Genomic DNA, 23767 nt, shown 5'->3' with positions numbered 1-23767 from the left:
CCATCTAACTGCTGATGCCCTCCCTCCCAAACTACCTCATATTTAGCTACTTTGTATTGTTAATATGAATATTTGGATCACCTGGATTTGATGGAGGTACCTTATTATCCAAATGGATTTTACGAGACCCTGGAGAATGTCCTATGACTAAAACTTCAGGCTGAACCCAGATAGCTAGCAGATAAGTCCGTATTTACTAACTTCTCTCCCCAAGAGAGTAAACAAATCAAAATGCCCCTTTTGACTAAACTCCAACTAATGAACCCCCATTCACTATCTTTTTTCCCCCAAAGAGTAAATAGAGCAAATATCTAAACATCCTTGTCTTTGGTAAACCTTTCCCATGCCTTTAAACTGCCTGTTATAGTATTTGCTTTAGGTTAATTTGTATCATGCTAATAAATCTGACATCACCCTGTAACCAGTAAACCTTAAAAACCCCTAGAAAGAAGGGAGCTTTAAGCTTCTCTCTCTTTAGGGGGAAGTCAACACATGATCATGTGTTATGTCTTTCTTCTTGGGACAAAAATATTAAATTGATACTATTTTTTTTCTGTCTGTCTCTGATCTGGTTTTGTCTCGTAGGAGATATTAAATCCTATGATCCCATTCTTAACCATGTTCTCTCATCTGTTATTATATTTTGTAGGAATACAGGTATGGGAACAAATTGTAGGAGATTTTATAAGATATTATAATTTCTCTGATCTGTTTATTGATTCTGTTTGTAGGAGACAGGCAGATACAAAAACTATATTTTAATATTCAACAGAAAATAGTGCCTTGCGACTCAGATTTGATTGGAAAATGGAAATGGAATTCACCCTTCAACACAGGTCATAGCAAGGTACCTTCAGGAGCTTTTTCCTAAATAAGCAGCAGACTTTGTCTTGTAAGTTGAATATTCCTTTCCAGCTTCCAACTCAAACCTCAAACTCTCGATGTTAGTTGAGTTCTTGTCCCATGAAGAAACTGGAGTGCTCAGTAGAAGATAACTATCACAAGAAGTTTCTAAAAGGTAGGAATTCCTCAGTTTGGGCATATAAATTTCAAATTATTTAATCTGACTAAGTCCTCTTATAGATCTGTTGCACTGCAAATGGTTAAGAATTTTTTTATTTGATGTGCACAAATATTGTTTAAATGATTAAAACTGACTAAAGATAATGACAAAACTAAATTGTCCTAATGGAGCTCCTTTGATCAGTCTAAATTAAAGAAAAGTTAAAAGGCCTTTCTCTCTCTTCTCTCTTCCTTCTCTTCCCTGACAAGAGAATGTCAGTGGGGGACGGAAAAGGACTGAGAAAGGAAGCTTCAAGGAAAAAGAAATTATATGGGATTGTTTGTAAATGTAAATGTATAAAATGTAAATGTGTGAAATTGTCTCATGAGTTAAATCCTCTTGGGACAAAATATTAAATTGATATGTTTTTTCTGTCTGTCTCTGATCTGTTTCGTAGGAGGACAGGTATGGTTATCATGTTCTCTGATCTAATTAGTAGGCAATATTATAAGATATTATAATTTCTCTGATCTGTTTATAGGGCTCAGGCAGATACAAAAACTATATTTTAATATTCAGCAGTATATATTTATATTTATTAAATTTATGTTTATACTATATATATGTATTTGTACATGTACTTGTATCACCCTATTAGAATGTAAGCTCATTGAAAGTAGGAATTGAGACGGACAAAGAAACAAAGAAATCTCAGAGAAAGACACAAAGAGGGAAAGACAGAAAATCCCAGATCTCACCCAAGGGGGAAAGTGACTGTAATGAAACATGCTGGAGATAGGAACATGTTCAAGATTATGGCTCTTCCACATGCTATTCTCCCAGAGTCTTTTTCCTCTGTCAGGTATCTGTCCCTGAATAGACTCTTCTCACCAACTCCACTTCTCATGCAGATGTGGAACATTGAGTACCAATCTCCAGCAATGAGGACAGTCTCATGCAAATGGGCTTTGAGCTACAGGTTACACTTGTTGTGGGGAAAATAGGGGAGGGGGTGGTTGGGAAAGGGGTAGGGGTTTGGGGTAAGGGTTGGGGTTCTTAGGAATTCCTCTTTAAAGAATTACACCCTCTTGCACACAAATCCAACAGAATAAGATAATAGGGGCTGGGGAAAGGAAACCAAGAGAGAAATCCTTGGACTTCTCCTCATGGGGAGAAGGCATGGCACAGAGCGTGGCTCTGAGATACCAATCTCCTTGAGCAGGAGACAGGCAGATATTTTTATAGAGGTCCCATGAGGTAATCATCTGACTGTGGAAAGTTCCCCTATTGAGGGAGGACCATCCCCCACTGGTGGTGGCTGGAGGAGTTGGGTGAGGGGTAGCTGCAAATCTCTCAAGCCATCTTTCTCTGCTCCTCAGGCTGCAAAGGCAGGAGCCACACCTAATCTTATCTCCCCAGGGGTGAGGGAGACTGGAATGAAGGGTGGTGGTCCTGGAGCTAGCTTAGTCTGGATCTGGTTCCACTTACATCTTTGGGTGTCTCTGTCCTTTGGTTTCGTTTCTCAAGGAGAAGGTTCTTTGATGTACCCCAGAGAATTTCTGGGGTGGCCTGGGCCCATAACATTTCCCTACTTCTCTATATCTAAGGAAAAGGGGCGACAGTCTTTCTTCTGTAACTGCTTGAGGCTGAGTGAGGTGGAAGAAATCATGATTGGGGGAGGGGGCAGTGGGGAAGTGGCAAAAAGTGGATAAGGCCTGGTCCAGAGTTCGAGATGTGAGGTCCAGAGGGTGGAAGGAGACACATAGGCACAGTAGGTAGCTGCCATGAGGTTGAATCCTTTAGAGATCAGAGCAAAACGATGAAAAAGGACTTAACAGATAAGGAGTAAAGCCTATCCACTTTTCTTCAGCTGAAGCCAGCAAGGCTGAATGCAAGACAGGGCATGGCCTGCCTTACAAGAGTTAAGTAATCAGACCAAAGCTTAATTCTGTGCAGTTCAATGGTTAGACTAAATAAAATATTTTTCTTTGCAACTTTTACACATTACAAATAATTCCCAATTTTAACTATTTTACCAAGAAAGATTTTAAGAGTAGCAGTAAACAGATCAACAACTGTGAGATGGCCACAGGTTATTTCTACTGGTCTACGCAGTGAACTAAGAGCCCATGAGCTAGGAACCTCTCACTGAGCTCACTTTTTCTTGACATCACACCCTAATAAGGGCCAAGGTGAAGAGGGTAAAACCAGGGAGGGATGAAGGAATTTGTGATCCTCCTGCATACGAATTAAAGGCAATGTTGATCTAAGTTTAAGGGATGTTCCCCTTAAACTCCCCACAACCTTTGTAGCTTTGATGGAACAGTAGGACCTGAATGAGAGAGTAAGACAGGGGTCGCCCCTGTGTCATCCATAGACTTAGCTCCTATGTCCAGCTTAACCCTGGGTTTGGCCATAGAAATGTCAGTAACAAGGGACTGGCCAGGAAACCGGACTGCAGGGAGCTAGGTTTTTGCTAGGCCAACCTCTTGGGGGCTGCACTGGGGACAAGGATGTAGGGGAGGTAGCCTCACCTTCGAGGAGCATCCCCAACTCCTGTGTCCCAGTTTACTGCAGCTGCCAGAATCTTGAGCCACCCAGAGATCTGCTGGTAGCAGACATGATGGCTGCTGCTATTATCAAGGCTTATTCTATGGAGTGGGCACAAGCCATCTTTTCTTTCTCTTTGGCTACCGCAAGGTCCCTGTTATAAAAAATCTTAAAAGCAATATCAAGGAGTTGTGAGGATGGGGTTTGGGGACCCCAGTCTAACTTCTGGAGTTTTCTCCTAATGTCAGGAGTAGATTGGCTAATAAAATGTATATTGAGGACTGTTATTCCTACATCCCTTTCTGGATCTAGATTAGTATATTTTTTCAGAGAGTCCACGAGGCAACTCATGAAAAGAGCTGGGTTTTTGTCTGGCCCCTGTGTGATTTCCTTCACCTCGTAATTGATTTGTTTCTTACCCCACCCCTTCTCATTCCCTCAACCAGGCAGGTGACCATATAATTTCTACAGGCCCTGTCCTTTCTATCATGATAGTCCCATCTTGGGTCTATAGCTAGAACAGCTGTAGTTCCAGGAACCCCAGCCCAATTTCTAACCTGTGAGTATTCATCACCCACTTGTACAGCCAGGTCCCAAATCTGTTTTTTCTCATCGGGGGTACAACAGCTGTCAAGAATAATTTACAAGTCAGTCCAGGAAAGGTCAAACTGTATTGTCATAGACTTAAAGCCATCTATGAACCTTGTGGGGTTCTCTGAGTAACACCCCAATATCTCTTTAATCTGAGATAAACTGCTCATGGAAAAAGGAACATGTATTAGGGTTGTACCCTTCCCAATGGGAAATTCCCTTAATGGAAGCAGGGGAGCAGTGGAAGACACTGGTACAGACCTGGGTGAAGCCAGTTGGGAAGGGGATGAGGGGGCTAATAGAATAGGTGGCTCGAGTGGAGGTAGAGCGAGAGGATTGGGTAGAGGAGTCAGGTTAGTCTGTAAAGTGGGTGGGGGAGAGGTAGCAGTTGGTGGATTGAGTGGAGGAGGGGTAAAGGAGACTGAAGGAATGGGAGTAGGCAACTGCAGATTAGGGAATGAAGATGAGAGCAGCTGCTGAATGGAAAAAATAGGAGAATAGGGAATGTATTGGAGCTCCCCCAGATTGTGACAGGGGTACAGCTGTGATGGGGTACAGCTGGATAGGTTGTGGAGACCACTGTTGGGTGGGGCAAATAGGAGAGTACCGATGTCCACTCCCAGTGTGGCTGGAGCTCAGCTGTGGAAGGCACAGGTGACTGGTTCTGAGATCAGCCAGTGGACAAAGAGGAGTCCCAGTCATGGAGTGCTATGGCAGTGGTTGACCCATAAGTACAGAAGCAGGCAGGGAAGAAGGGGTGAAGCAAGAAACAGGTAGGGAATGAGGCTGAGGAGCAGGAGGGGATGGGGTCCCAGAGAAAGAGAGTGTGCCAGAAAGGTTAGCTAATTGCCTGGACTTGCGGTGGTTTCCTGCCATCAGGAGGACATCATCCAATAAATCATTTAATTCCTGGGCCTCCTTAGATTCAGTTGATTTTGCTGGGCATATTCTGTTCTGTTCCTTTCCTTTTGATTTCTGGCTTTAAGTCATAAAGGCCAAAATGTATGGAATCTCTGTCCATTTCCCTTCACACCTGCAAAACTTGTCCAATTGCACAATGGTGTTATAGTTAAGAGTTCCATGTATAGGTCAGTTCTCTTGGGATCCTAAGTAATACTTTGGCCAAAGAGTGTTACAATAATAGGTCATGGGAGTAGCTAGGTGGCTCAATGAATAAAGCACCATCCCTGGATTCAGGAGGACCTGAGTTCAAATCCGGCCTCAGACACTTGACACTAGCTGTATGACCCTGGGCAAAGTCACTTTATCCCCATTGCCTTGCAAAAAAAAATAGATCATGCATCTCTTTCTCAAATTTGTACATTCTAATTTAGTCCAATCTCTTAGGATGCACCCTAGTGGTGAACCTTTTGGTATACTCCTTTTCTGCCCCATGGCTGTACCCAGATGTTGTCCTGTCTAAGGAGAATGGTCTGAATATGGTTCAAACATTGGGTTGGGCTTTCTCAAGGGAGGGAAGTGCTGGCTGCCAGTCTCATGGAAGAACCAAGCGCTGGCAAGGGATAGACACACAAACACAAAAGCTCTTACCAAGAAACATGGAGTCGGAGGGTCCGAGCATGGTTCGGACATCTGGCTGAGCTTTTGGCAAGGGAGGGAGATCCCAGCTGCCTGTCTGCTGTTGCATGCAAAAGCTGACTGCCTCTACCTCTCTGTGACTCAAACGGGAGGTTGAGTCAGTTGGGAGAGGGAGAAAAGAAACCCAGAAGAGAGGTTCCTGCCTCCAGGTTTCGTGTGCCAAGAGGAAAGAGGAGAGTTCCCATACCATCCCATGATGGGCATCAGTTATATTGTGGGGAAATAGGGTAGAGGGTTTTGGGATAGGGATAGGTGTTTGGGGTCCTTAGGAGTTCCTCTTTAAAGAATTATACCCTCTTGCACACAAATCCAATAGAATAAGATAATAGTTTATTTAGGGGCTGGGGAAGGGAAACCAAGAGAGAAATCCTTGGACTTCTCCACATGGGGAGAAGGCATAGCACAAAGCATGGCTCTGAGATACCAATCTCCTCAAACAGGAGATAGGCAGATACTTTTATAGAGGACTGATGGGGGTGATCATCTAACTGTGGAAAGTTCCCTTATTGAGGGAGAACCATCCCCCACTGGTGGTGGCTCCTCAGGCCGCAAAGGCAGCATCCACACCTAATCTTATCTCCCCATGGGTGGGGGAGACTGGAATGAAGGGTGGTGGTCTGGAAGCTAGCTCAGTCCTGATCTGGGTCCACTTATCTCTTTAGGTGTGTCTGTCCTTTGGTTTAGTTTCTCAAGGAGAAGATTCTTTGATGTACCCCAGAGAACTTCTGGGGTGCTAGGCCCTATAACACACTTGCATCCCCAGAGCCTTCCATAATAGTAAACACAGTGCCTAACATAATAATAAGCATTTAATAAATGATCAATTGATGACCTCTTATTGATGAAACCATGCTGGGGTTTTTTAATCAGTTTCCTTGTCTAGATTTTCATTAATTGTCCCTTCTAATAATATATTCAAGAATTTTACTAGGAATAGTCAAGTTCATTGGCTTATAGTTTATTGATTCCACTTTTCATTTTTTTTTTAAAGTACAACTTTTTTCACCCTTTTCCAGCCAGAATCACAGAATCTCAATGTTTTAAGGTCATCTAGTCCAATTTATACCTGAATAAGACTTCCTTCCCCAACATATCTACAAGTAGTGACCATTCAACTCTTATTTGAATAAATCTAGATTGGGGAGACTACTACCTCTTCAGCCAGCCCTCTTTTGGATAACTAATGGTTAGGAAGTTTTATTTTAGCTCAAGCCTAAACTCACCTGTTTTCAATTCCATAGTGGATAAAGTGGTGGATTTAGAATAGAGAAAACATGCGTTCAGATTCTGCCTCTGACACTTAATACATATGCAACCACAGACAAATCATTTAACTTTTCTGAGACACAGTTTCTTTATTTGTAGAAAGAGGATAATAATACCCATCTCACATGTGAAGTGTCTTATAAACTCTAAAGCACCATATAAGTCCCAAATGTTATTTCACCCATCGTTCCTGTTTCTGCCTTCTGGGGCAAAGCCAAACAAATCTATTCCTTTTTTGCCTGGCAGCCCCTCAGATATTTGAAGAAAGGTTATTCCATCCAGATAGTTTCTGGTAAATGTTAAACACTTAACTTTCTAGGGGGAAAATCTCCACTTTTTAAATTTAATCTGCATTATTAACATTCTTCTCCATTTTCGTAAGCCTAAACTGCCAACAAAATAATAAATCAAGCCCTGATTTGTAGTATATATTGATTTCCAAGTTGTAAATGCTCACACTGAAAACTTAACAGTCATCTCCTCCACAAGCTAGCTGCAACACACTCCTGAACCTAAGGTATTTCTTCTGCAGGTTAAACGTAACCAAGTCCAAAAAGTGATCATGTGTCATGAACCTAGGACCCTTCAAAATCCTTGTTGCCCTCCTTAGGTGCTTTCCAGTTTATCAGTGCCCTTCCTAAAGTGGCACATAGAACTGAGTACAGTATTCAAAGTGTTGCTTGACCAGAGTAGAGGATGATGGGGCTATCATCTCCCTAATGCTAGGCACTTTGCCTGTCTTGCTGCAGTCAAAAATCATATGATCTTTTTTGATTGTCATATCATATAGTTCACTTATATTGAGTTTACAATACACTAAAACCCACAGGTCTTTTTTTAGGCTATGTGATTTCAAACCACATTACAAGGGAAGGCTCAATTCCAGGAATAGAAATGTATAATATGTCCAGAAATGACTGTGGTAGAAACATGAAAGTTATCACTAAAACTTATTTTAAATAAAATAAAATTTACTTTTCTTTTTACATTATAATTTAGTTATTTTTTATTTAAAAGCATATTTTAAGAGGAAAATAGACATCTCTCTTCAAAATATATCTTTTTATTTAATGCCAATGTTTCCCAATATTTAATACCAATATATTTTATATTTGTTGTAAGTTAAGGAACACTATAAGCAATGAAAAATCATTATCCCCCAGAAAGCAGTGGAGAGCCACATGGTGGATGTGAATATACTGCAGTTCATTACAAACACTTACATGAGATAAGTGTTGGAACAAATGAATGATTGAAAAAACATTTACTATATGATTACTATGTGCAAAACACTGTGCTTAGCACTAGAGATTCAAATATTAAAAGAAGACAATTCCTGCTTACTTTTTCTTGTGGTAGATGACACATAGAGGAGATAAAAAGGCCTCATTGTCTTTTACTATTTTGAGAGCAACAAAACCAATGGCAATATCTTTAATGATATTTCCACAGATATAAATAATGTCTGTTTCTTTTTTTTTTTTTTTTGGTTTGTTTTTTTTAGTGAGGCAATTGGGGTTAAGTGACTTGCCCAAGGTCACACAGCTAGTAAGTGTTAAGTGTCTGAGGCTGGATTTGAACTCAGGTACTCCTGACTCCAGGGCCGGTGCTCTATCTACTGAGCCATCTAGCTGCCCCCAATAATGTCTGTTTCTTATGTTCATTTGACAGTGCCAAGGACTTTGATGGCAAGAACTTTCTTTTCTGGGTCTTAATAGCTGGAGCTGCTAAAGAGGCAGTTGCCTGGTCACATCTCTAAAAGGGTTTATTCCCTGTATAGTTCCTTCAGGGGTTGGACTGGAAGCATGACCAATGCTAGCAGGGAAGAAGACATACTACCACTTCAGAGGTTTTCAGGCTCTTTTGCTCATTAGTGGTAGCTGATTAGCTCTTGGGTCTTGGTGGCAAGGACTGTGAATCCATTCTCCACAGAGTTTGCTACCTTCAATTATGACTAGTCTAGATGGCCTGGTCACAGAAGAGCAGTGGGTAATCAAGGGCAGCTTGCATTCTCTTCTGATGTCCTTGGAATGTCAAGAGAACCTGAGAAAGGCCCTAGCACATTTAATGCACCATCTTGGCAATCTTGTAAGAGGACAAGAGTGTAGAGGATGAATGGCTAGGCATGTATAGGGTGTAATCTATGTTGCTGTAGATTCACTAGAGTATTGACGTATTTGAATTTGGATTATCATGGACTTATAATCAATGGCTACAATAGAGAACAGCCCCAATTTATCCATAATCTTGTATTTTTATAGTATGTGTTTGTTTAGTAATCAATAAAAACTAATTGTTTTGCACCAGGGCAAAAGCCTAGAAATACTCTAATTTATTGGTTTTGGAAATATTTTTATCTTTTACTTTCATTTTATTCTAGAATAACAAAAATATTTTAAAATATATTTTAAATATGAATTGAGTAGATTGCACTAAGATTCATTCCCTCTGTAGAAAACCTTAAAAAGGGAACACATAAGTTTCAAAGCTGAAAGTAGATAAAGTTACCGTATATTATAGTTAAACTATACTAGTTAAACTACCACAGTAAATTATGCTAATCAGGATATTTAGTTGTGGAAGACATGTTAAATCTATAATTGGCATTTCTTTTATTTTTATTTTCAGGGTGGTTTGAACAAGAAAGCGATACTGTTGTTAAACTCAAAACCTCTCCTTCTTGTACGGTTCCTAAAGAGAAACCTACAAATAATAATTTCTCACTTGTTCAAAAGAGTCCTTCAGAAAGTGTACCACATATCTGTTTTCCTGATATGTTTATGTCTGTTGAAAAACCAACAAGACAAGGAAAGACAAAGAGTAAACCAGAACTGGTTTCTGTAACAGTCAAAGAGGAAGAAAAGAAAGACACTGATGAATCACTAGACTACAAAGCATTAACTATTGAATCATATACCTCATCAATAAGCCGTAATGCATCTTTTGAACCTCTTAGAAAATGTGAGGATGATTCGGATCCTTTGAGCAACTTTATCATTCTGAGAAACAAACATAAGACTATCTTGTCAGAACCTCACGTTAATATGGATGAAGGCCAAAAAGAAGGTAAGAAAATCTTTTAAAGCCTAACATATTTTTCCTCATTTCAAAATGGTATTTTCAAGAATCTAATGAAAGAAATCATAGTATCATAAAATGGGAGGAATTCATATAATTCAGTTGGATTGTAGAGTAGGAAGAAATAATTTTGTGATAGTATTGTAAAATATTTGTATATTTGAAGATGTAATTGATGGTGTATATATGTATAAAGAAAAACATACCTAACGTTTTTTCATAACATGCACATTTAAAAACTTCTTGTGTTTATAGCTATAGCTACTATTTACAGAGTATAGAGCCTTTTGTAGCTTTTCCTATTGGACTTAGATTCTTCTCAATACATTTGTTGGTCTTTCTACTACTTTTATTTCTTTAATATGTAAAGTTATGCAAGTATAACACCTTCTCTGGGATACTACTCCAACTTAGCACTCACACTCACACTCACACTCATTGGTTAGGGCCCTTGAGTTTGGCTACCACTACAGGTTCTAGAGACAATCCTCTGGGTCTGTACTCTGAACACATTTGTTCACATTTGTCCCCATCTATATGCTTCCTATTAACAGTCAGACAGTAGACACAATTACCTCTTAGCAGAGGTATTTACTAAGATGGCATAGTCAGAACAGCAGCTACAAAACATCCATAGTCTGTTGCCTAAAAAATGAAGTTCAAACATTCTATCTACCTTGGCAATCTTAACTCTAAATTATTATTCCTCTTCACATAGAGTTGTGATGATCAAATGAGATTTGTGTGTGTGTGTGTGTGTGTGTGTGAAGTGCTGTATTTTTAAAAAATAAAATAAAGGTAGCTATTATTCACTATTAAGCAATACCCCAGGGCAAAAAACTATTAACTATACCTTGGACACACCCTATGGGCATTCCTACCTCCTTGCTTTGGTTCACAATGCCTTGAATATAATAGGCCCTTAATAAGTGTTGGATTGTGTTAGGTAGCTAGTTCAGAACTGATAAATAGGATGTATTCTAGAGGATATTAATAATCATAGTTTTGTTGCAACTCTAACAGTATGCATTTATTCAATTCTGAATACATTTATTGAATACCCAGGGAGCAAACAATGTGGAAGAAGAATAGGATAAGAGAAAAATAGCAAGGTAATGCCACAGTGGTATGTGTGAGTGAAAAAAATGAACATCACCCAAGGATTGACTGACTATCACTTCCTGGCAAAGATATTGGGGGTTGCTAATCCTAGATTTAGAATAGCAGGAAGGAACATAGAAATGCCATCATCAAAGTTAACAAAGTGTTACTAGGAATATTCTGACAATAAAATATCTCAATCACTAATAGCTTATAGAAAGTGCTATGGTTAACACTTTAAACTCATTATTAACATAATAAACTGAGGGCCTTTATTTATTCTGTTATAAATATGCTTTATTACTAGTAATCAATCAACTAGCACGTATTAAATACCTATTTAGTGCCAGGCATTGTGCTAAGCAGTTCAAGATAAAATTAAAAGTGAAAAGTTCCTGTCCTCAAAGAGTTTACAATTCAGCAAGTCCATATATTTATAGATACAAGGTGATTTGGTGGTAGTAATACCTGGGACAGTCAGGAAAACCTCAACGTAGAAAGTGGTATTTGAGCAAAGTTTTGAAGAAGCTTAAGAATTCTTAGAGACAGAGGTTAGGAAGGACTGAATTTAGGCATCAGGGACAGCCTGTTCAAAGGCATGGAGATGAGAGATGGAGTATTTTGTATGAGGAACAGCAAAGTCACTTTCGCTAGACCAGTGTTCATGGAAGGGAATGATGTGAAGCTAGAAAAATAGATTGGGGCTAGGTTATAAGGGGGTTTTAAATGGCAAACAGAAGGATATGTGTGTGTGTGTATATATATATATACACATATATATATATATACATATATATGCATGTATTATGTGTGTATGTATGTACAAATGCTATATAAATCAAAATTTCTAAAGATGAAAATCTTTCCAAACTTGTCAAACATTGTTATTAAGAGATTACATTACCATCTAGTGATCATAAAAGGAATTGCAACAAAAGGATAGATAAAACAATTATTTTAGATCTAGCCAATTTTCCTATTACATGTTGTCACTGAGATAATGATTTTTATGGAGAATGCTAATTATACACCCAAAAATAAACTTGATGAAATTTATTTTTGAGAACATACAAATGTAAAACAACTATCCATTATAGGATAAGTTACATAGTTCTATTTTTAATGAAATATTTTATTACTAAGTAATAAACTTTTAAAATGACAAATACCATTGTGAGATTTAAAATTGGATATTAGATCATAAATCTCCCCTCTTTAACCTTTCCCTTAATTTATCTCCCAGACTAGTAAATGGAAGAAGCTTCTGGTTTTCTAGTTAGAGCTTTTATTGTATGGTAGTCACAAGGTGATGTTGATTAGAAGGATAGGAAAGTAGAAACACAATACAAATTGTCTCAAGTCTAAGCTTAGCCTATATTCCGTATAAAACTCACTAAAAGCCAAAGGCCACCTTTGGGGAGAGAGAGACCGTGTCAAGCGAGTGCTGCTGCTAACCGCGAGCCGGGCCCAGTCGAACTTTCATCAGCATTAGCCTGTGCAGCGCAGCCAGGAGACCAGCAGAGCAGGAAAAAACTCCCACTTCCGTTCTCTCCTTGCCTTTTAAGCTCGCACCCCGGAAGTGGAGTGCTAGCAGGCAGTCTGACGTGCGAAGCAGGCGGACTGGCGTGCGTAGCTCATGCCATTGGTCTCCTCCCCGAAAGGGTGGTCCTTAAAAAAAAAAAAACTGGCATCTTTCAGTTATCCTAACCGACTGTTAAAAAACTTTCATATTTTTTTACCACACCATTAAATGTAACAGTTAGCCAAAAATGTTCGCATTTCAATTCTGCCAAAAATTAGTTTTATATCACCTAAGTATCAGAGTCATATTATAGTAATACAATGTGTCATATTTCTTTTGAATTCCCCTTCATTTTCTAGCATAGCTAGAAACACTCTAGGTAAAATATGGACCACAGGTCTAAAAGAGACAGTAGAGGCCATCTAGTCCACCCCTCTTCCTTGACAAATAAGATGCCCAAGCAAGCTTAAATGACTTGCCCAAGGTCACATTAAATATCAGAGAAAGGATTTGAACTCAGATCTTCTGATTCCAGAATCAGACCTCTTTCCACTGTATGATGCTGCCTTCTTATTTTGGAAATATAAGCAATTTTAGAGATCATCCAGTTTCAATCTCCCATTTTAAAGATGAAGAAACTGAGGCCCATAGAGATTACTTGCTTAATATCCCATAGCTAGTTATTTCCAAAGCTAGAACTAGAAGTCACATATTCTGACTGGTAGGGCAGTCAGTGCTTTTTCCCACTACAGTTTACTTTGATACTTAAGTGAATCTGTGATCTTGTTAGTTTGGTCACTTCCTTCATCAAGGAACAACACAATCCATCATCCATCCCTTTTCATATATTACTTGAGCCTTCTGACTCCAGATCTAACTCTATCCACCTTGCTGCTGTTATTGTATGTCAAAGTGTATATGTTGTTGATTTAATTTGGAACGTCTTATGATATTCATAGATTTTCCTGACCTCCTTATCCCCTGCAATAGATATTGGCACATAAGCTGAAATTATTTTCGTGATGAAATTTTTTCAGGTGCTCATCATGAAAGCAACAAGCAAGTATGTATAATTATCCCATGAAATGATGGTTCTTGTTGCCTTTGGGCACATGATAAAATCAAGTGCTTTATTTGCTACTCCAAGGAAAACCTCTGAATTATCTTTGTTTCACTCTAATTTCATTTTGTCCTCTAGTTTCATTTATAATGAGAAAATCAGTATCCATATGATTCATTTCCTCTAGTAATATATCCATTCATTGGACAACGAGCTCACAGGGAGAGCAGTTAGTATTTATATAGTCTTAGCACTCTGCCTCCTTTTCCTTTCATTTTTACCTTTACTTACAAAAGTAAATAGTAACACTTAGGCTAAAAACTATTTTATCTTTCTATTTGTTGTATGGGTCACCGTGAAGGGTTGCTATGAAGGGCATAGTGCCTAGAGCTCTGGGTGTGGAATCAGGAAGACCTAAGTTCAAATCTGACCTTAGATGATTACTAGATGATTATGTGACCCTGGACAAGTCACTTATCCTCTCTTTGCCTCAGTTTCCTCAGCTGTAAAATGAGGATAATAATAGCCTCCCAGGCTCCCAGGGTTCTTGTGAGGCTCAAATAATATAATATTTGTAAAGTGCTTAGCACAGTGATTGGCACATAATAGGTGCTATATAAATGCTTATTCCCTCCCCTTCTCCATAAGCAAAGAACTCCTCACTAATTATCCAGCGTGCTAGTGATAAACCTCTCCATACTTAGCTAGACTAGACCCCAGAAAGCACAGTCTATCACAATCATAGAAGCTGTTACTGGAAGTGTTTCCAGCATGGTAGAACCTGCCAGAGCTTGAGCTTTGCTGACCTACCTCTTGAGAACTGGCCACTCCCACTCTATAATGAAACATCTGAGTTTTACATCATTACCGTTCAAGAAATAAATACTCATTGAGTTGAATTTAATACTCATGAATTTTTAATGATCTTGGAAGAGTTATAATCTTCATTATAAAATTGCTTATTTAAATGATTCACATATGACCTGAGTTTTTCCTGAAAATTTACTGTGTTTTAGAATCCAACATGCAAAGGAAAGAGGAATATACTCTGACTATTGAAAAAGAGAGTCCTGTCATTTGTAGAGAGCTGTCCCCTGAGAAGAAGCAAGAAAAGGAGGCGAATAATGTCCTTGAAATTCCAGCAGCCGGTGTGTTATCAATTTAAAGTTTATTTAATTTTAAAGTACTTCACTAGGGTGGCCAAGACCACATTTATTTATTATCATGCCTACCACTTTCCTCTCTATGTTTCAGCTCTGCCTAGTCAACGTCTCTTTCATCTATTCACTACTACCACCTTCAAGCTCTCTCCAAAGTTCTGCTTTACACCTAGAATGTCTTCCATATCCCCATCCTATCAAGTCATCTCTCTCCTATTATTTAAACAAATCCCTACATTAGTCTGAGAAAATAAAAATGATAGTTTCTTCCACTAACTTTGGAAATGAAATTTCCATGGCTATTCTGTCTTATCTTTTGCCCTTGATTTCTGTTTAGTTAAAATAACATTATTTGTTCACCTATCAGATTAAGATTACTATTCTGTTGTCCATGCCAATGTGTCTATCTTAGATTTTGAATTTGTAGGAGAGGGCTGGAAATAGGACTTTATAATCTTTGTACACTGCTGTGTAGAATTAGATAATTAAGAATTCATTCTAAGAATATTCTTTTGTTCTGTTGTTCTTTTGTAAACCTATCTATAATTATTATAGATTACAGTATTTTTCTTCATAATCATGAATTATTGTAGAAATACTTCTCATAGAAGAAGTCTTAATAATTACTTAACCCTTGCTTAGAGAACATTAGGGTTTCAAGTACAAGAAGAATATCGATGGCATCATGACAGGTTTTTTTGAAAAATATTATAGTTTTTTAATTGATCAACAAGAAAGTAGCATCTATCCAACAAGTACCAACCCTGACTTTGCCATTTTTTGTTTTTTCCAGATAGCCAATGGCAGGCATACAGTCTTTTAGAAGCTGTAGCTACTCCTTTATTGAAAGAGCTTGCTTGCCATGATAATCTTCCTACACCAAACTGGAAATTTGCCACTCTTGGCTTTGACCATACTAGATTTTTCTTAAAGCAGCAAGAAAAAATGATAAATGATATTTTTCTTCAAGGTGAGTAGAAAGTATAAGCTATATTCCTTTAAATATACAGATAAATACTATGTGTATAGCATATATACAATAGTAAACTTACTTTATCTACCAAGAAAAACCTCTCAATATTTCATAAATTTCTATAGCTGAAAAATCCCTACTATTAACCAACTTAGAATTTTAGGCTGATCTTTGGATAGTAGACATTCCACCTATTGTCAGGCCCATAACCAAAGCCTTTGCAGCTTGGTAAGATACATGCCACAGAGGGCTGAATTTGGAATCAGAGAAATAGAATTCTAATCCTAGTTCTGCCATTTACCTGCCTCTGTGATCTGGGGCAAGTCCCTTAACCGCTTTGGACCTCAGCAGCCATTTCTGTAAGATGAGGGTATTAGACCAGATGACCTTATAGGTCTCTTCTAAATATAAATCTATGTTCCTCTGATCCCATGTATATATGTATGTACATATAGAATAATACTTATAGAGTTTCTTAAGGTATGTGTATGTGTGTGCTTTATCAACTATATATAGAATTGACAAGTGTTTTTTAAATTAATAAAGTATTTTATTTTTTCCCATTATATGTAAAGATAGTTCTCAACTTTTGTTTATACAAGCTCTCCAATTTCAGATTTTTCTCCCTCCCCTCTCTCCCCCCTCCCCTCAACAGCAGGCAATCTTATATAGGTTTTATATATATATATATATATATACATACACACACAATAACATTAAACATATTTCTGCATTAGTCATGCTATAAGAGAAAAATCAGAGCAATGACGACAAACCTCAAAATAGATAAACATCAACACCAAAAACAAAAGAAGTAGTATGGTTCATTCAGCATCTATACTCCACAGTTCTTTTTTTTTCCTGGATTTGGAGATCCTCTTCCATCATGAGTCCCCTGGAACTCTTCTGTACCATTGCATTGGTGAGAAGAATCTAGTCCATCACAGTAGATCAACACACAATGTTGATGATACTGTGTACAATGTTCTTCTGGTTCTGCTCATCTCACTCATCATCAGCCCACACAAGACCCTCCAGGTTTCTCTGAAATCCTCCTGCTCATAGTTTCTTACAGCACAATAGTATTCCATTGTAGAATTGACAAGTGTTACATATATTACCTGTAGTTGTTCATGAAGGCAGAATCCTGATTAAGCCTAATGATACTAGAGCATCAGCTGTCCACCAAGCTGCAGAATGTAGAGAAGGTAAAACCACTCAACTCAGAACTTTGCTTCTTTTTTCTTTTGACCAAGGAGAATAACCTTTGAACTGGAAAGGGTGGAAGAAAAGTGACTAAAAGGGAGTTGAGATCCCATGTTTACAAGGAAATAGTAAGAAAATAAGTCTGCTCTAGATATGTTCAGGTCACCAGGTCCAGACAGATTACATTTTATGGTACTGAAAGAACTGGTGGATGTTATTACTGAGCTACTGTTGTTCCTATTAGCAATCTTTGAAGCATCAGGAAAACAGGAGAAGAGCTGCAATACTGGAGATAGGAAAATATTCTGATTTTCAAGAAAGACAATGTATGTGTAGATTTTCAGCTAGTGAGTTTAATGGCAGTTTCTGGAAAAATTCTAGATTGTATTATTAAAGAAATAGTGAATATTTTGTAAGGGCTAAAATTCTAGCTATACTGTCTAAAATATCTAATAAGTGGTTGCCAATAAATTATAAGCTTTTGCAAGAGTTATACTTTTAAGCATTTATTAAAGAGAATAAGAATTTGGTAAAGAGAGAAAGGCCTAGATTCATCTATCTATTAAAGGGAGAGAGCGTTCCTAGCTCTGCTCTCTGCCAGAGTCCACACAAAAGAGAGAGAGTCAGAGTGCCAGCCTCCCTCTTCTTCCTCCCACAAGCAAACGTCACTTCCTGATGCCAAAGAAAAGATGCATGGTCCTGCCCTCAGAGGCCCTCTCCTCATGTTGGAGCTTTCCTACAGTAAGTCTCCAGCAGGTGGCGTCATTCCAATCGTTACAATTTCGAAGAAGAAGCAGTAATAAAAGTGTTTTTCACATTTTTGTCTAATCATACCATATTAAACACATCAGAACAACTCGGGGATAAGACCTATTAGTACCAAGGGTCCTTTTCCCCTTGCTTTCCCCCTTTGCCTGGCCCAAGGTCATTCCAGAACCCATAGAGGATAGCTAAGCATCTGAAAGACCTGCTATTACTAGGAGTTCCTTGAGTCTTTGCCTTCCCTCTTCAACAGCCTCAATCCATTGATCCAAAAGATAAAACCCAATTAAAAAGCAATATAGAAGTTCTGAAAATCAAAGAGATTCACTTAAAAAACACTAAAAAAAAATAACAGTATTCAGTAAACCCAAGAGTATAAGCTACTTGGGATGAACGGCCTATTTTATAAAATTTACTGGAGAAATTAGAAAACATTTTGGCAGAAATTTGTCTTAGATTACATCTTATACCATAGTACACTTGTCACCTGTGATCCTGGGAAGAACCATTCCCATAAGAAGCTTTGCCTGCACAGACTGAGTTCAATTCTAGGGAAGGACTGATCTCAAAGAGAAGAGTCATTCTTTTCTCATACTTTCTGGCTCTTTATCTCCCAACGCTAGAGGTCTAGAGAAAAGCTCTTAAACATGACTCATGCCTGGGATCTCCCCTAAAAAAGATTAATAAAGATCCCTTCTAGAAAAGGCATTCAATGTACAACATAGCCATATATTTCTTCTTATTGTTCAGTCGTGTCTGACTATTCATGACTCCATATAGGATTTTCTCGGCAAAGATACTGGAGTGAGTTACCATTTCCTTCTCCAGTGGATTAAAGTACAGAGAAGTTAAGTAAGTGACTTGCCTAGGTCACATAGCCACTAAGTGTTTGAGGCTGTATTTGAATTCAGGCATTCCTGACTACAGGCCCAGTTCTCTAGCCACTGAGTCACAATAGCTGCCATATTTCTTATACCACTGAAGAAATGTCAAAAACTCATAAACACACATTAACAAATACCTAAAACATGAAACAATAGCTGATCAGTTATTATACTTTCCTGGAAGATAAAGGCATTTTGGAGCTACTGAACTAATATTTCAGTTTTATCTCTGACCTGCATTATCTATGCAACTCACAAGTCCGACACTCCAGGCAAGCCATGGCACAAGTTGGACTTTCTTATCTTTCCAACTGTATCATCCCCCTGGTGGTAGTACATCTTCTCTTCTCAAAAACAGTATAGTTGCAGGAAGCATCTCTTGCTGGGCAATAAGCAATGACTCAAGAGCTCCTGAATTCACACTCATGAGGTGGCAGCCAAGTCTAGAAACATCTCTCTCTCTCTTTCTCTCTCACTCTCACTTGTGCTCAAAGGACAAACAAACAGAAAATACAACCATACTATCTCACTTATCTGAGTTTCACTCTATGGTGACCATTTTTGTTCTATCCTTTCTAAGCAAAAGATCATGCTCCATGCTCCTTGGAACAGAAGAGAACAAAATAAAAGTTCTGAGTTATTCTGTTTTCTCACTGTTGTCTGTTATTATCATCTTCTGTTCTACTTTGAGACATGGTTCTTCTTTGATCTTTCTCTTGCTCCCAATATAGCTTTTTTTTAAAAAAAAGGTATTGAAATAGCAAAGAAATTACCAGAAGACTACTCTTTATCAAAGGAAAGAAGGCTGCAGCAAAAGCAGAATATTATCTATTAATATAATTTAATGTGATTTCCACTGTTCACAGATTTGAGATTATTTTAGTATGGATTGAGTTTTTGAAAGTTTGTAGAATTATAGAGCATGATGATAATTGTCATACTAAACAAAGCGTCAAGTGCCACTTTAATATAATAGTCCAACTGGATCCCCTCCTCTCCAGCTGTCTAACCCTTGTGGCAGGAACTACTTAACCCGTACTTGTGGGCTCCATTCTGCCCTAAGTACTGGAATCAAGCCTATCCTGATCAAGGAACCCTATCAGGTGAACATAGGTGCTCTCTAGGTTCTTGTCATTGCATCCAAGTTTCTGAGGAACTAGGTTCCTTCCTTATTTTTCAACCTCTTTTATTTTCCTAGATAGCTGGTCCTGATCTGTGATCCAACCCATCCCTTTGCCACTCAAGCCCTACTTATCTCTTTAGATCCCCCCATTTTTAAAAATATATATATATTGTTTTTATTATTTCCCAGTTACATGTAAAGATATTTTTCAACATTTGTTTTTATAAGATTTCTAGTTCCAAATTTTTCTCCCTCCCTACCTTCCCCTCCCCCTCCCCAAGACAGAAAGCAATCTGATATAGGTTATATATGTACAATCACATGAAACATATTTCTGCATTAGTCATGTTGTGAAAGAAGAATAAGAACCAAAGGGGAAAACCTCAAAAAAGAAAAAAAAAATCCAAAAAGTAAAAATAGTATGGTTCAATCTACATTCAGATTACACAGTTCTTTTTTCTGGATGTGGAGAGCATTTTTCATCATGAGTCCTTTGGAATTGTCTTAGATCATTATATTGCTGAGAAGAGCCAAGTCTATCACAGATGATCATCACACAATGTTACTATTACTATTTTAATTTTTCTGTTGGCTTGGGAAGAATTAGGAAGTATATATTTTAGAAATCACATTTATGTAAGATTTAAGCATTCATATATCTGTGTGTTCTGACATACAGTATGTCTAAATATTTTTTTTAGGTAAAAATGATGAAAGAGAAGTAATATTCAAACAGGCAGCAGTGGTCCATCTTTTGGTAACAGTTCGAGATCTCCTCTTAATGTGTAGCTTGGACACAGCATTGGGTTAGTAGAAAAGTAATTCATTTCTTCATTTTTTTACCTTATTAAAATAACACATCATCTTACCCAGAAGCTGTCATTTAAAATGTTCCCACTTTATCAAAATATGGATATTTTCCAGGAAATTTTACATTTTCATAATATAACCTATATTTTACTTATATATTTCTGAAACTACTAAAGACATACATTTGTATAAGTTATTCTTTAATTTTATTTGAATTGGCCAGCATTTTAAAATGAAAAGTGGTATATCTAATAATTGGAATCACACCAAAAAAAGCCTAAGGAGGTCCCTAAGCCAAAGATGAATATATGGAAGCATACATTTATGATTTTTATGCTGGCTTTTAACAATTAACATTAATATTTTGCTTTCCAAGTTAAGTCAACAAAAATTTACTAAGCATACTCTCAAGGAGCTCACAATCTAATAAGAAAGACAACATGCAAATGATTGCATACTGACAAGATTTATACATGATAAATTGGAAACTACCTAAGAAGGAAAATGTTAACATTAAGGGGGATCAAGAAAGCCTTCTTGTAGAAGGTAGAATTTTAGTTGTAAGAAGTCAAGGTATCAAGAGATAGAGATGAAGAAGAAAAGAATTCCAGGCATAGGGTACATACAGTGAAAATTCAGAGTTGAAAAACAGAGTATCGTGTTCAGGGAACAACAAGGCAGCAATTACAGATGTTTAGTAAATATTTGTTGATTTGGTATTAATCATTTAGGTGGGATATGTAGGCAATTTCCTATTTATCAAGTAATAATATCTTGATTTAGCCATGTTTGTGTTAATAACAGATTAGAGTATACATAACAGAAATGATAAAGCCAAACCACTTTTTACATTTCACACTACACAAAGAAGAGTGTTTCTAAAATATCAGGACTGAAACTGATCTTTATGCTTTATGAGATTATTTTTAAAATTTTAATAAATGTATTACTAATAAGGCATATAATTCATATAAGGTATAAATTACAATAAGGTATATATAATATATTTTATAATTTAGTTTGCTTCACATCTAATGATTATGATGCCAGGATGCCTCTAAATATAACCTAAATTAGTTTTTTTTTTGTTTGTTTTTGTTTTTTGTAGGGCAATGAGGGTTAAGTGACTTGTCCAGGGTAACACAACTAGTAAGTGTTAAGTGTCTGAGGCCAGATTTGAACTCAGATCCTCCTGAATCCAGGATTGGTGCTTTATCCACTGTGCCACCTAGCTTCACCCAATATAACCTAATTTTTAAAAATAAATTCAAGCCAGGGATGGTGGCACGTGCCTGAAATCCCGGCTTCTGGTAGAGGCTGCAGCAAGTGGATTGTTTGAGTTTAGGAGTTCTGAACTGTAGTACAAGTAAAACATCCGTTGTCGGTACTAAGTGGGGCATAAATATAGTGAGTCACCAGGAGGGGAGGCAGAGCACTGGCCTGCCTAAAGAAGGGTGAAATGGCCCAGATTGGAAACAGCATGCTAAAGTTTCAGTACCAGTCAGCATTGGGATTGGGTTTATTAGTATTTATTAGTAGTCACTGTACTTCTGGCCTGAGGGAGATAGGGAGACCAAGTCTCAAAAAAATGATAATAGTAATAAAATAGATAAAAATAAATTAGGAAGCAACATAATTCAAGAAGGTGGTCAGATTAATTCTGAGTTTACTGTCAGTACTTCTAGGCTGATACCAATAATGAGCAATTCAGTTGTTTTCCTAAGGTTGTTCACAGGGCCCTAGGTGTAATAGCGTTCTTTCCCCATGTATATGATGCAGAATTTAGTTTTTCTTTAAAAATATGAAAGATAGGGCAGCTAGGTGGCGCAGTGGACAAAGCACTGGCCCTGGATTCAGGAGTACCTGAGTTCAAATCCGGCCTCAGACACATAACACTTACTAGCTGTGTGACCCTGGGCAAGTCACTTAACCCTCAATGCCCACCAAAAACAAAACAAAACAAAATATGAAAGATTAAGGCATTACAGATGTGTTGCAATATGACTATAGACAGTTGAGGTTTATAGGCTAGATACTTTCCTTAATTTACCTAGTAGAACATTCCTTCTCAAAATTCTTCACTTGGCTCAATTTTAGTTAAGATGATCTAGGGAGACATATTTTTATACCTTCACTCAGTTTTCAAGTTTTCCTTTAAAAATAATGACAACAATTGAAGTAAACATCGAATAACTTTTGTTATTTTTATCCCTTAGTTTCCTGTTTGCTTGCTGTAAGGTTTGTCAACAACAACAAAAAAGTTTATGTAATCATTCTTTTTCCTTTGGTTTATAACAGGATATTTACTGAAAGCAAAAGATGTCTACAAAAGCATGTTAGGTTCCTGTTTGGATAATATTTGGAGACAGCTTGAAATTGTACAGTTTATCAAGAAGAAAAATCCTGAAACCAACCACAAAGTACAACAGTTATATTGCCAAATGTTACATTTGGTACAAATGAATAATACAGAAGAACAGCAGTTTAAGGTTAATAGCTTCTATAAAATATGCTTTAAGCAACTAGAATTCAAATCCAAATTAGCTGCCAAAATTTCATAGTTTAATCAATTTACAAGATGACTTTTCAATTTACCTTTTAAATTAGGAAAGAGATTATTTAGTAGTGTTGTGAACTTTTGAGGAAATTTAAGTCCTGGAAGAAGTCACTTAGTTCATGTGAGAAATTTTCTTCCTATGTAACCAACTGGCATGATTTTCCCAATTTGGCGCAGTCTGGCTCAGTGAAAATGTGGTTTACATTCTAGGGCAATGTCATCATTCACAATGAAAAAAGAATAACTTTTACTCTCAGCATTTTTATTGGCTTCCATATATGAGACACAGAGTTGTGTAGTAGAATCAGAATATTCAAGGAAGTCTAAGTCTCAACAGGGTCATTTATCAATTATGTGACCATGAGCATGACACTCAACTCCTCTGAATCTCGGTTCTCTCATCTGTGAAATGCAGAGAGTAAAACTTAAACTCACAACTTCAGTGGGATTATTGTGAAGAAAGAGCTTTTTAAGTTATAAAGTGCTATATTAATATGAGAAGTTGTTCGATTTACTGCTATA

At 37.5% G+C, this 23767-nt stretch overlaps 1 protein-coding gene across 1 annotated transcript in view; it reads left to right on the top strand.

Annotated features, from left to right (window-relative positions):
- The window catches only part of SHOC1 (shortage in chiasmata 1), a 123400-nt gene that overhangs the window by 55245 nt on the left and 44388 nt on the right, over window positions 1-23767 (top strand). Inside the window, exons 10-14 of the mRNA XM_043998679.1 lie at window positions 9638-10075; window positions 14808-14918; window positions 15724-15900; window positions 20580-20684; window positions 22987-23177. Of these exons, the coding sequence (XP_043854614.1) occupies window positions 9638-10075; window positions 14808-14918; window positions 15724-15900; window positions 20580-20684; window positions 22987-23177 (1022 nt within the window). The remainder of the gene's footprint in view (window positions 1-9637; window positions 10076-14807; window positions 14919-15723; window positions 15901-20579; window positions 20685-22986; window positions 23178-23767) is intronic.

Source organism: Dromiciops gliroides, chromosome 1 (assembly GCF_019393635.1).
Source record: "Dromiciops gliroides isolate mDroGli1 chromosome 1, mDroGli1.pri, whole genome shotgun sequence".
Taxonomy (NCBI): domain Eukaryota; kingdom Metazoa; phylum Chordata; class Mammalia; order Microbiotheria; family Microbiotheriidae; genus Dromiciops; species Dromiciops gliroides.
This window is presented reverse-complemented; position numbering and strand designations above follow the sequence as displayed.